General features: G+C 41.2%; 1 protein-coding gene across 1 annotated transcript in view; it reads left to right on the forward strand.

Annotated features, from left to right (window-relative positions):
• ADGRE3 (adhesion G protein-coupled receptor E3) overlaps nucleotides 4,491-14,025 on the forward strand; it is a 62,416-nt gene continuing 52,881 nt past the window's right edge. The window contains exons 1-2 of the mRNA XM_018051172.1: nucleotides 4,491-4,551; nucleotides 13,311-13,361. Coding sequence (XP_017906661.1) covers nucleotides 4,527-4,551; nucleotides 13,311-13,361 — 76 coding nt within the window. The 5' untranslated portion in view covers nucleotides 4,491-4,526. The remainder of the gene's footprint in view (nucleotides 4,552-13,310; nucleotides 13,362-14,025) is intronic.

Below are 14,025 nucleotides of genomic sequence, written 5' to 3' on the forward strand. Positions count from 1 at the left end.
ACCCTTGTTATAACTTTTTTAAAGACTGTAGAATTATCAAAATGCATAAGAATCAAGTTTCAAGGTGCTGTATGATGGGTGGATGAGGCTGTTCATTGTACTATTTCTTTGAATTCTTAGGCATGGTTTGGCAGTGCAAATACTCTCTGTCATTAACAAATTCAATAAAAAGTAAATATATGGAAAAATCTGCAAACAATAAGTGCTGGAGAGGATGTAGAAAAAAAGAAAACCCTCTTGCACCATTGGTGGGATTGCATATTTATACAGCCACTATCAAGAACATGGTGATGTTCTTGGAGATTCCTTAAAAATCTAGGAATAAGGCAAGGTGAAAAGACAGCCTTCTGAATGGGAGAAAATAATAGCAAATAAAGCAACTGACAAACAACTAATCTCAAAAATATACAAGCAACACCTGCAGCTCAATTCCAGAAAAATAAACGACCCAATCAAAAAATGGGCCAAAGAACTAAATAGACATTTCTCCAAAGAAGACATACGGATGGCTAACAAACACATGAAAAGATGCTCAACATCACTCATTATTAGAGAAATGCAAATCAAAACCACAATGAGGTACCACTTCACACCAGTCAGAATGTCTGAGACCCAAAAGTCTACAAGCAATAAATGCTGGAGAGGGTGTGGAGAAAAGGGAACCCTCCTACACTGTTGGTGGGAATGCAAACTAGTACAGCCACTATGGAGAACAGTGTGGAGATTCCTTAAAAAATTGCAAATAGAACTGCCTTATGACCCAGCAATCCCCCTGCTGGGCATACACACCAAGGAAACCAGAATTGAAAGAGACATGTGTACCCCAATGTTCAGAGCAGCACTGTTTATAATAGCCAGGACATGGAAACAACCTAGATGTCCATCAGCAGGTGAATGGATAAGAAAGCTGTGGTACATATACACAATGGAATATTACTCAGCCATTAAAAAGAATACATTTGAATCAGTTCTGATGAGATGGATGAAACTGGAGCCAATTATACAGAGTGAAGTAAGCCAGAAAGAAAAACACCAATACAGTATACTAACACATATATATGGAATTTAGAAAGATGGCATTGATGACCCTGTATGCAAGACAGCAAAAGAGACACAGATGTGTATACCAGACTTTTGGACTCAGAGGGAGAGGGAGAGGGTGGGATGATTTGGGAGAATGGCATTGAAACATGTACACTATCATGTAAGAAACGACTCGCCAGTCTATGTCCGATGCAGGATACAGAATGCTTGGGGCTGGTGCATGGGGATGACCCAGAGAGATGTTATGGTGAGGGAGGTGGAAGGGGGGTTCATGTTTGGGATCACATGTACACCCGTGGTGGATTCATGTCAATGTATGGCAAAACCAATACAGTATTGTCAAGTAAAATAAAGTAAAAATTAAAATTTTTTTAAAAATCTAGGAATAAAAATACCATATGACCCAGCAATCCCGCTATTGGGTATATACCCTGAGTTAACCATAATTCAAAAAGACACATCTACCTCAGTGTTCATCGCAGCACTACTTACAATAGCAACCTAGTTGTCCATCAACAGATGAGTGGACAAAGAATTTGTGATACATATATACAATGAAATATTACTCAACCATAAAAGGAACAAATCTGAGACAGTTTAACTGAAGTAGATGAACCTAGAGCCTATTATACAGAATGAAGTAAGTCCGAAATAGAACAACAAATATGGTATATTAATGCATATACATATATATATATGAAATCTAGAAAAATGGTACTGATGAACATATTTGCAGGGCAGGAATAAAGATACAGAGAGAGAACAGAGTTGTGGACACAACGGGGGAAGAAGAGGGTGGGACAAACTGAGAGAGTAGTGTGCAAACATACTACCATATGTAAAATAGATGGCCAGTGGGAAGTTACTATATAATACAGGGAGCTCAACCTGCTGCTTTGTGATGACCTAGATGGGTGGGATCACTCCAGTACTCTTGCCTGGAAAATCCCATGGACGGAGGAGCCTGGTAGACTGCAGTCCTTGGGGTCACTTGTTGGGAGCCTGCGTGAGGAACTCCGCCCATGGCAAAGGTCATGAGGAAGGAGGCTTGGCATACGCAAAGGTGTGATCAAGCCTCAGGAAACCCCCTGTTCCTGAGCATCTACCCCCAAAACCAGAGTACTTTACAGGGGGCTCTCCCCCATAACCATTTCTCTTGGAGAAGGAGTTAACTTGCAGCTCCAAGTTAATAAAAATTCCTGGGTGTGACAGGAGTGTTTCAACTTACAAACTCTGAAGGTTCTCTGGCCTGCCTGATCAGGCTCGTCCAGCCGCATGTGATTGTTTACAGCCTCCCAACTGGGAGAGGCAAAGGATGTTTTAAAACTTTCTAAATACAGACTCTTTTGAGAAGTTAGAAGATCATTAGCATAGTATTAGGGGGTTGATTAGGAATTATATTGGTGAAGGGTTTTTTCTTCATTTGTCGTGCCAATAATTACTGCTAATTCCCTGCCCTGGGTGTGACAAGCATGTCTCAGGTCAAACCTCTCTGCTGACAGACTAGCTTGTGTGACAACCTCTCAACCATAAATAGCACAGAGAGTCTGGAGTATTAGCATAGGGCTTTTTCATTGATGAGTCAATGATTGCCATCAGGCCTCCATATCCTTAGGCACCTGGGAATATATTAATCAATGTATTTGGAATATAGAAAAGGAAATATAGTAGTTTTTTGATGTTAGCAATACTAGACTTTTTGAGTTAATGAATTTTCTCTTTTGTTATAGATCACTGAACTTTGTTATAAATCACTGTGTCCTTGCTATGCAAAAATGTAACTTTATCACTATCTTAAGACTAAATAGATCATAAAGGGAACATTGGTGAAGGGTTTACATTTGTTGAGCCAATATTTGCTGCTAAACCTCCATATTCCTGCCCTTATAATGAATATAACTAGCATATAAGAGAAATAAGTATTAACCTTTAAGATTAATCATGTTAAACCTTAGGTTAAGTAAATTCCTTTCTTGATTGTAACTCACTACACCCTCACCCTATAGGAATGCAACTTTATTTGGAGGGTGGCACCTGATATAAGAAAAAAATAACCCCTGGAAAAATAAGTTTTCTGGTTAACTGACGGGTATCAGAAAGGGCCATAAAATGTCAGCAGACCTCATGGCCAGAAGATGATGAAACTCACAAGACCTTTGTATAATTTTATATGAAGCACCTGATTGTGACAAGGGTCAGGTCTGCTGACCCCCACATGACTCTGTATTCATCCCTATGTATAACAAAAAGGTATATAAACAAACCTGAAAAATAAATAAATCGGATCAGTTTCTGGAAAGACTGATTCCCCCATGTCGTTTCTTTCTCACTCCCCATTTTCCTGGCTGAATTCCCATCTGGTACGAGGGTACGCACCAAGCCTACCGATTTTGCTGGGGCTTCTAAGATCGGACTGGGGAGGCCTCAGTTCCTCCTCTCCCTCAGGAGAACGGAAAGACGCCTGTGGCCTACGTAGGTGGTGATTAGTATTCCATGTAAACCAGTTATTCAGCCTCTTTTGTCCATTAATTCTCCTACTACACTATCTGTTTCTAATCTCCCTCTATATCTGTAATTAAATAAGTTTTTTCCAGGACGCCGATTCCGTCCCCACCTTCGAATCACCCTGGATCCACCGGGGCTGGACCCCGGCAGTCACTAAGAGTCATACATGACTGAGCAGCTTCACTTTCACTTTTCATTTTCATGCATTGGAGAAGGAAATGGCAACACTCCAGTGTTCTTGCCTGGAGAATCCCAGGGACGGGGGAGCCTGATGGCCTGCTGTCTATGGGGTCGCGCAGAGTAGGACACGACTGAAGCGACTTAGCAGCAGCAGCAGCAGCAGAAGGGTGGGATCGGGGCATGGGAGGGAATTTCAACAGGGAGGAGATATATGTATACTTTTGGCTAATTTCACATTGTTATACAGCAGAAACCAAGACAACATCGTAAAACAATTATCCTCCAACTTAAAATAAATAAATAAATAAATAAATAAAAAGAAATACACTTTAGCTGCATTAAGCTAGGAAAAAATGACTCAGAAAGTTCAGGTAACAATAGAGACACTCTAAATTCTGGTCTATCCAGCTCAAAACCACAGGGTTAAAGTTTATTTTGACACCAAAGTCACTTCCTGCTCCTCAGATGATGCTCTGTAACTAAAGGGCATTCCTTTCCTAGGATCAGTTGATTCTGTAATCCCAAAGATGATTAACAATATCTAGGAGAGTCTACCACACAGAGAGCATATGAAAATGTATATAAAGGTGAAGAAAAGGTATATAAAATAAACAGATGAAAAGCAGAACCATGAGTCTGATGGTGAAAGACAGAAGTTCACTTTTCTGATAGTGGTTTCCTAAGTCAGCTGACGTAAGATATGTGTCAGACTCATGAAATTTCCTTGAAATAGGAAAAGTGTCGAGAGCCCAATAGGGAGCTTTGAGAGCAGTGGTGAGCGTTACCTGCACACAGAAATGCGAGGGCCATCACTTCTTCCAGGTAAGTGTAACCTTGACAATGACCGTACCTTAACCTGCCCTGTCTCAGGGGCTACTTCGTTGAATAATTAGTTGTCTTTCCTTCTCCTTTCTCTTCTGTTCCCTTTGAACACTCTTCTTTCCCCCTTAGATTATGGTTTTCTTCTTCACCACCCTATTCAAACTGTACACTCAAATATCCCTAAAATTTTCCTTATGGTCCAGTCCAATGAATTGCTCATCTTCATTTTCATGGGTCTTATTTTCTAATTGATATCCTCTACTCCTTGATAAGTTAAATAAACAGGGTGACAATATACAGCCTTGACATACTGCTTTCCTAATTTGGAACCAGTCCCTTGTTCCATGTTCAGTTCTAACTGTTGCTTCTTGACCTGCATAGAGGTTTCTCAGGAGGCAGGTAAGGCGGTCTGGTATTCCCATCTCTAAGAATTTTCCACAGTTTATTGTGATCCATACAGTCAAAGGCTTTAGTATAGTCAATGATGCAGAAGTAGATGCTTTTCTGGAATTCTCTTGCTTTCTCTATGATCCAGTGAATTTTTGCAATTTGATCCTTGGTTCTGCTGCTTTTTCTAAATTCAGCTTGTACATCTGGAAGTCCTCTGTTCTTATACTATTGAAATCTAGCTTGAAGGATTTTTAACATGACCTTACTAGCATGTGAAATGAGTGCAACTGTGCGGTAGTTTGAGCATTCTTTGGCATTGCCTTTCTTTGGAATTGAAAGAAAACTGGCATTTTCCAGTCCTGTGGCCATTGCTGAGTTTTCCAAATTTGCTGGCATGTTGAGTGCAGCACTTTAACAGCATCATCTTTTAGGAGTTGAAATAGCTCAACTGGAATTCCATCACCTCCACTAGCTTTGTTCATAGTGGTGCATTCTAAGGTCCACTTGACTTCACACTCTAGGGTGTCTGGCTCTAGGTGAGTGATCACACCATTGTGGTTATCCTGGTCATTTAGAATCTTTTTTTGTGTAGTTCTTTTGTGTATTCTTGCTGCCTCTTCTTAATATCTTCTGCTTCTGTTAGGTCCATACCATTTCTGTCCTTTATTGTGCCCATCTTTGCATGAAATGTTCCATTGGTATCTCTAATTTTCTTGAAGAGATCTCTAGTCTTTCCCATTCTATTGTTTTCCTCTATTTCTTTGCACTGACCACTGAGGAAGGCTTTCTTATTTCTCCCTGCTATTCTTTGGACCTCTGTATTCAAATGGGTATATCTTTCCTTTCCTCCTTTGCCTTTTGCTTCTCTTCTTTTCTCAGCTATTTGTAATGCCTTCCCAGACAGCCATTTTGCCTTTTTGCATTTTTTTCTTGGGGATGGTTTTGATCACCACCCCCTGTACAATGTCACAAACCTCCATCCATAGTTCTTCAGGCACTCTATCAGATCTAATACCGTGAATCTATTTGTCACTTGCACTGTATAATTGTAAGGGATTTGATTTAGGTCATATCTGAAAGGCCTAGTAGTTTTCCTTACTTTCTTCAATTTGAGTCTGAATTTGGCAACAAGTTCATGACCTGAGCCACAGTCAGCTCCTGGTCTTGTTTTTGCTGACTGTATAGAGCTTCTCCACCTTCAGCTGCAAGGAATATAATCAATCTGATTTCGGTATTGACCATCTGGTGATGTTCATGTGTAGAGTTATCTCTTGTGTTGCTGGAAAACAGTGTTTCCTATGACCGGTGTGTTCGCTTGGCAAAACTCTATTAGCCTTTGCCCTGCTTCATTTTGTACTCCAAGGTCAAACTTGTCTGTTACTCAAGGTATCTCTTGACTTCCTACTTTTGGAGAACTCTGGAAGATGGTGAAGGACAAGGAAGCCTGGCATGCTGCAGTCCATGGGGTCACAAAGAGCTGGACACAACTGAGCAACTGAACAATAGCCTCCTTGATAGGGCATTCCAGGTGGTTCATTGAAAAGAATCCTCCTGCCAATGCAGGAGACCCAAGTTCAATCCCTGGGTCAAGAAGATCCCCTGGAGCAGGAAATGACAACCCACTCCAGTATTCTTGTCAGGGAAATCCCATGGACAGAGGAGCCTGGCAGGCTATAGTCCATGGGGTTGCAAAAGTGTTGGACATGACCGAGCAACTAAACAACAACAACCACCACCACCTCCGTGATAATTTCTGTGACCCAGCACTGCCCTGACTTTTCCTCTGCCTCTCCTGGTATTCTTTTTCCCTCCTCCTTTTCCCTTTTCCTGAATATTAACAATAATAACCAACATAGTCAAGTACTCACTATGCACCTTGTATGTTAACCCATTCACCCCCCTAATGGGCTCATTAGGTGAATACTAATATTATTTCCATCTAGTGGATAAGAAAACTGGAGCAGAGAGGTTATGGTAATTGTCCAAGGTTACACAGCTTGTAAATGGCAGAACTAGGATTTGGACCCAAGCCACCTCACTCCAGATTTTTGTCAATATGCCTTTGGTTGTTTCTCTCTCTTTCTCTCTCTCTCTCTCTCTCTCTTTTTCTACTCTTTCTCTCTAGAAGTATCTCAAGACTCCTTGACTTCACGTCTTCAGATGGTTCTCCAACTTCAAATAACAATAGCAATAGCTGCAATATCAGCCCAAACTAACATATATTTTAGCACCCACTTTAGGCTGGTATCAGGCTAAGATTGTTCTATATACATTATCACATAGTTCCTCCATATTATAGATACAAAATGACACCACAGGGAGGTTGCTGAAAATCTCACAGTTATTTAGTTGCAGAGGCAGGTAACAGACCATAAAGTCTATCAAAATAGAATAATATTAATATAAGCTACTTGAAGGAAAATGCCAGGTGCCCTTACCCTTGCAGCCCCTTCTGCACCATCTTCCATGTAAGAGGTATCTGGTATATATCTGTGGAGTCAAATTTAAGTGAAAGAGTGTACAGTTTTTTATATATCAATTATGCCTGCATGCATGCTTTCTAAGTTGTTTCAGTCACGTCCGACTCTTGCCGGCCCCATGGACTGTAGCCCGCGAGTCTCCTCTGTTCATGGCCTTCTCCAGACAAGAATACTAGAGTGGGTTGCCATTTCCTCCTCCAGGGCTCTTCCCAAACCACATATCAAACTCAAGTCTCCTAAGGCTCTTGTATTTCAGAAGGATCCTTTACCACTAGCACCACCTGGGAAGCCCATCAATTATGCCTAGAAATGTTTAAAAGTTATTTTAAAGAGAGAAATTCAAACAAGGTGTTTCCTGCTTTGCAGCAACTGCAGGCAGAGTTCTGGAAACTCCTGAGATGGATCATTTGTGAATGTCAATTATCCATGAATTCTCTGCCCTCATCCCTAGATGAAACAGGCAGGATAATAGAATGAGCAGCAAGTGAAGAATTAAAATAGAATTCTACACTTACAGTTACCAGGGGGAAGGATGGGGGGAACTGGGTAGTTAGGGAGTTTGGAATGGACATGTACACACTGTTATATTTAAAATAGACAACCAATAGGGTCCTACTGTATAGCTCAGGGAACTTTGCTCAGTGTTATGTGGCAGCCTGGATGGGAGCAGAGTTTGGGGGAGAATGGATACATGTATATGTTTGGCTGAGTCCCTTTGCTGTCCACCTGAAGCTGTCACAATGTTGTTAATCAACTCTGCTCCTATATAAAATAAAAAGTTAAGAAATAGAAATCTATTGCAAATAAAATGGTAATAGAGGCAGCTAGCCTTTATGGAGTGATTTCAGCCAAACATTGTGCTTTACACATTCCCTCGTTTATGTCATCACCCCAAACCCAGGAGACAGGCAACACTGTCACCCTGTCCCATATATGGAATCTTAGAGAAGTTAAACAACTTGCTCAAATTTGCACAACTGGTGTCAGAAGTACTTGACCCCTAGGCGACCTGTTTCTTCATGAACAGAAAGAGTCAGCTGAAGATTTCTAAAGTCTCCTAGAATTCTGGTATTCTGACATGCTAATGACTCTTTGAGAACTCTTTTTTTTTAAATATAAATTTATTTAAATTTTAATTGGAGGCTAATTACAATTCTGTAGTTAAGTCTCATGTGCATATTATTGAGCACAGGATTGCGAGCTGGGCTGAAAGGAGACCCTTGAAGACTAGCCTTGAGGAACTCGATGGTGCCCAGACTGCCTGCATTTTAGGAACCAGGAAATACTGTCCAGCCATGTGTTTGACTAGCTGCCTCTGCAAGTTATAGTCGCCACTGGGGCAGATGTGACATTAGTGTTGTTGTTGTTATTGCTGTAGCTGTGAATGGGAGCTGCTCTCTAGTTACAGCGCACAGGCTTCTCACTGCGGGGGCTTCTCTTGTGGCAGAGCACAGGCTCTAGGCACGCGGGCTTCAGAAGCTGTGGCTCACAGGCTCCAGAGCATGAGTTCCTAGTTGTGGTGCACGGGCTTCATTGCTCTGCGACATGTAGGATCTTCCCAGACCAGGGATCGAACCTGTGTCCCCAGCATTGGCAGGCGAATTCCTAACCACTGAACCACCAGGGAAGCCCTAAAACGTTCATTGTGTTCTTTGGTGGAAATGTTTTTCTTTTCTTCTTTTTTTTAAGAATGATTAACATGAGATCTATCTTTTTAGCATATTTTAAATATGTTATTCTGTGTACAACACCGAATTTTAAAGTCTACAAAACTGGGAATGTTACATTTTACAACATATCTCTAGAACGTATTTATCCTGTATAGCAAAAGCAGTATACCTATAGAAAAACAATTCCCTGAAAACCACCTTTATATTCTCTGCTTCTGTGAGTTTGACTACTTCAGATACTTCATATATGTGAAATCACACAGTATGCATTAGGCTTAATTTCACTTAGCATGATATCCTCTAAGTTCATCTATGTTGCCGCAAATGACAGGATCACCTTATCTTTAAGGTTGAATAACATTCTTGTGTGTGCATATCATGTATATATGTGTGTGTGTGTATACACACACACACAGACACATATCTTTTGTCCATTAATCTTCAGGACCCACTTTCTTAGGGGATAACCAAAGTTGCCAATAAAGTTACTAGTTACTGGACCTGAATTTTTAAATTATTATTATTTAAATTTTTTTAAGTGAACCATTTTTGAAGTCTTTATTGAATTTGTTACAATATTGCTGCTGCTTTTTTTTTTTTTTCTTGGTCACAAGGTGTATGGGATCTTAGTTCCATGACCAGGGATCAAACCTACACCTCCTACATCAGAAGGTGAAGTCTTAACTATTTAGACCACCAGGGAAGTTCTGAGACTTGAATTTCAACAAGTGCACACTAGAAGAGCCACACTGGTTGTTCACATTGAAATGTCTCCACATCATTTATAAATAATCATGTCCCCAGACTAATTCCCAGGACACTCTTATCAGTCCAAAACATGCCATGGGAACCCATCAAATGCCTCATAGTTCAGCAGCTGAAAGACTGACACCTGCTGTCTCAGAGAGGGTCTCTAATGTCCATTCTGCTTGGTTGGTTTCTGAACCATTGTTGTTTTTGTTTAGTCACTAAGTCTTTGTGACCCCATGGACTGCAGCACATCAGGCTTCCCTGTCCATCACTATCTCCCAGAGTTTGCTCAAACTCATGTCCATTGCTTCAGTAATACCACCCAGCCATCTCATCCTCTGTTGCCCCCTTCTCCTCCTTCCCTCAATCTTTCTCAACATGAGGGTCTTTTCCAGTGAATCACCTCTTCCCATCAGGTAGCCAAGCTATATGGGAGCTTCAGCTTCAGCATCGGTCCTTGCAATTCAGGGTTGATTTCTTTTAGGGCTGACTGGTTTGATCTCCTTGCATTTCAAGGGACTCTCAAGAGTCTTCTCCAACACCACACTTCAAAAGCATCAACTCTTCGGTACTCAGCCTTCTTTATGATCCAGTTCTCACATCCATACATGACTATGGGGAAAATCATAGCTTTGATTATATGGACCTTTGTCAGCAAATTGATGTATCTGCTTTTTAATATGCTGTCTAGGTTTGCCACAGCTTTTCTTCCAAGGAGCAAGCGTTTTTTAATTTCAGGGCTGCAGTCACCGTCCACAGTGATTTTGGAGACTAAGAAAATAAAATCTGTCACTGTTTCCACTTTTCCCCCTACTATTTGCCACTAAGTGATGGGACTGGATGCCATGATCTTAGTTTTTTGAATGTTGAGTTTTAAGCCAGTTTTTTCACTCTCCTCTTTCACCTTTATCAAAAGGGTTTTTAGTTCTTTAATTTCTGCCATTAGAGTGGTATCATCTGCAGATCTGAGGTTGTTGATATTTCTCCTGGAAATCTTGATTCCAACCTGTGATTCATCCAGCCTGGCATTTTGCATGATGTACTCTGCATATAAGTTAAATAAGCAGGGTGACAATATAAAACCTTGATGTATTCCCTTCCCAGTTTTGAACCAGTAAGTTTTCTTTTTCCATGTCCATTTCTAAATGCTGCTTCTTGACCTGCACACAGGTTTCTCAGGAGACAGGTAAGGTGGTCTGGTATTCCTATCTCTTTAAGAATTTTTCACAGTTCTTTGTGATCCACAGAGTCCAGGGTTTTTGCATAGTCAATGAAGCAGTAGATGCTTTTCTGGAATTCCTTTGCTTTTTCTATGATCTAACAAATGTCGACAATTTGATCTCTGGTACCTCTACCTTTTCTATATCCAGCTTGTACATCTGGAAGCTCTTGGTTCACATACTGCTGAAGCCTAGCTTGAAGGATTTTGAGTATTGCTTTGTTAGCATATGAAATGAGGGCAACTGAATGGTAATTTGAACATTCTTTGGCATTGCCTTTGTTTGCTATTGGAATGAAAACTTACCTTTTCCAGTCATATCAGTTGTTAAATATATTGTACTCGCAAATGGAGAATTATTCTAGACATTAGTACATGATAAGAGAATGAAAAGAAGGTAAGGGGAGAACCAGTGACAAGAATGGTGTAAGATTTATTAAGAAAGGAAGAAAAAACCCACCTAGCCATCCAGTACCTTCAGGTCTTTGCAGAAGCAGGAACATGGCTGATGATACCACCCGATGTTGGGAAGGTTTGGGGAAGAAAAACAGCACTTTAGCAGCCGCAGCAGAAGCAGACTTCACATAGAGGCAGCCTTTATTTTCCAAACAGGCAGAAACAACACTTCCCTTCCAAGATACATTTCTGGAATCTTGCCAATCCTCCATCGAGAGAAAGACTCTGGTCCTGGTCCACAGGAATCTGGGTGGGCATATGACTTGCTTGTAACCAAGAGAATATGGTGGAATGGAGCTGCATGACTTTCTGGACTAGATCTTGAGAGGATATACAGCCTGGTTGGCCTGAAAACTCATGCTTAGAGCGCTGAGGCACCATGGGAGCTACCCAACCAATGCTGCCATGCTGGGAGGAAGCCCAACTATCCCAGGCCCCGAAGTTACATGAAGGGACAGCAATGCTCTGTCAGTTCCCAGCTGCTTCAACCCATTCACAGTGTAGCAGCAACTGCCTAGAAAACCTCAAGCCACAAACGCTCAGCTGAGTCTTTCCCAGATTCCCAAATCACAGAAATCATGAGAGATAATAGAATAAATGTTGCTTTTTATATACATTCTTTGCTTAATATTCTTTGCCATTATGGTTTATCATAGGATATTTTTTTTAATTGGAGGACAGCTGCTGTACAGTTTTATGTTAGTTTCTGCCATACAATAATGTGACTCAACTATGCAAGCACGCTAAGTTGCTTCAGTCATGTCCGACTCTTTGCAACCCTTTGGACTATAGCCCACCAGGTTCCTATGTCCATGAGATTCTCCAGGCAAGAATACTGGAGGAGGTTGCAATGCCCTCAGGGGATCTTCCTGAGCCAGAGATAGAACTCATGGCTCCTGCACTGCGGGCAGATTCTTTACCACTAAGCCATTGGGAAAGTCCTGGATCAGCTATATGTATACATATATCCCTTCCCTCTTGAGCCTCCCTCTCACGCCTTTCATTTGACCCCTCTAGGTCATCACAGAGCACCAGCTGAGCTCTCTGTGCTACACAGCATCTTCCCACAAGCTATCTATTTTACACAAGGCAGTGTATATATATCAATGCTACTTTCTCAGTTTATCCCCCCTTCTCTTTCCCCTGCTGTGTCCACAAGTCCATTCTGCATGTCAGCGCCTCTATTCCTGTCTTGCAGATAGGTTGGTCAGTACCACTTTTTAAGATTCCATATATATGTGTTAATATACAATATTTTTCTCTTTTTGTCTTACTTCACTCCATATGAAAGACTCTAGGTTCATCCACATCACTACAAAAGACCCAATTTCATTCCTTTTTATGGATAAGTAATATTCCATTGTATATATGTACCACAACTTCTTTATCCATTCATTTGTTGATGGACATCTAGGTTACTTCCATGCCCTGGCTTTTGTAAACACTGCTGCAATGAACATTGATGTGCATGTGACTTTTTGAATTATGGTTTTTCTCAGGGTGAGATTTCTGGGTCATACAGTAGATTTATTCCTAGTTTTTTAAGGAATCTCCCTACTGTTCTCCATACTGACTATATCCATTTACATTCCCACCAACAGTGCAAAAGTGTTCCCTTTCTTCACATCCTCTCCATCATTTAATGTTCGTAGTTTTTTGATGATGGGAATGTTGTTTTTTAAAGCGATAATTATCATTATTCAGCAATCGATAACTGATACCCAGCCCTTGGGGAATATCCTGGAATCTTTCCTCAACCATTTCACGTGTCTCCCTTATGTTTTGCTGTTCCAGGACTCTGCTTTCTGCTGAGCCTTTCAGGAGTCGTGGCTCAGAAAACCAAAGGTGAGTGCTCGAAGCCTTACTTTTCCATAGCCAGAGACCAGTGAATGTGTAGACCAACAATGCACCTGAAGCCACTCACATCTTTCATCAGGACAGAGAAAGGAGGCTGCTTCTGGGAACAGAACTGGGAGCCTCACTCCTGTAACTCTTTTTAATTCAACATTTCATCAAATTTAGGTATCTTTTTTTGGCTGCACTGCGTCTTCATTGCTGCCCGAGAACTTTCTGAAGTTGTGGTGAGCAGGAGCTCCTCTCTAACTGTGATGCGTGGGCTTCTCATTGTAGTGGCTTCTCTTGTTGCAGAGCATGAGCTTCAGCAGATGTGGTCCCTGGGCTCTAGAGCACAGGCTCAGTAGTTGTAGTGCATGGACTTAGTTGCTCTGTATCATGTGGAATCTTCCCAGACCAGGGATCAAACCCGTGTCCCCTATGTTGACAAGTGGATTCTTAACCACTAAACCACCAGGGAAGTCCTCAGTTATATTTTTTATTTTACTATGTCGCCAAGGTAGAAGTAGAGCAGTGAATCACACAAGTCTCATGAAATGAACATTCTGGTGGGGAGAGACAGAGCATGATAGTAATCATTTCATCCCATTCATAAGCAAGTCAACAAAAAATGAGCAAGGTCATTTCGGGTTAACTTTAACCCCTAGGCCAACTC

The sequence above is a fragment of the Capra hircus genome, chromosome 7, assembly GCF_001704415.2.
Source record: "Capra hircus breed San Clemente chromosome 7, ASM170441v1, whole genome shotgun sequence".
Classification (NCBI taxonomy): Eukaryota; Metazoa; Chordata; class Mammalia; order Artiodactyla; family Bovidae; genus Capra; species Capra hircus.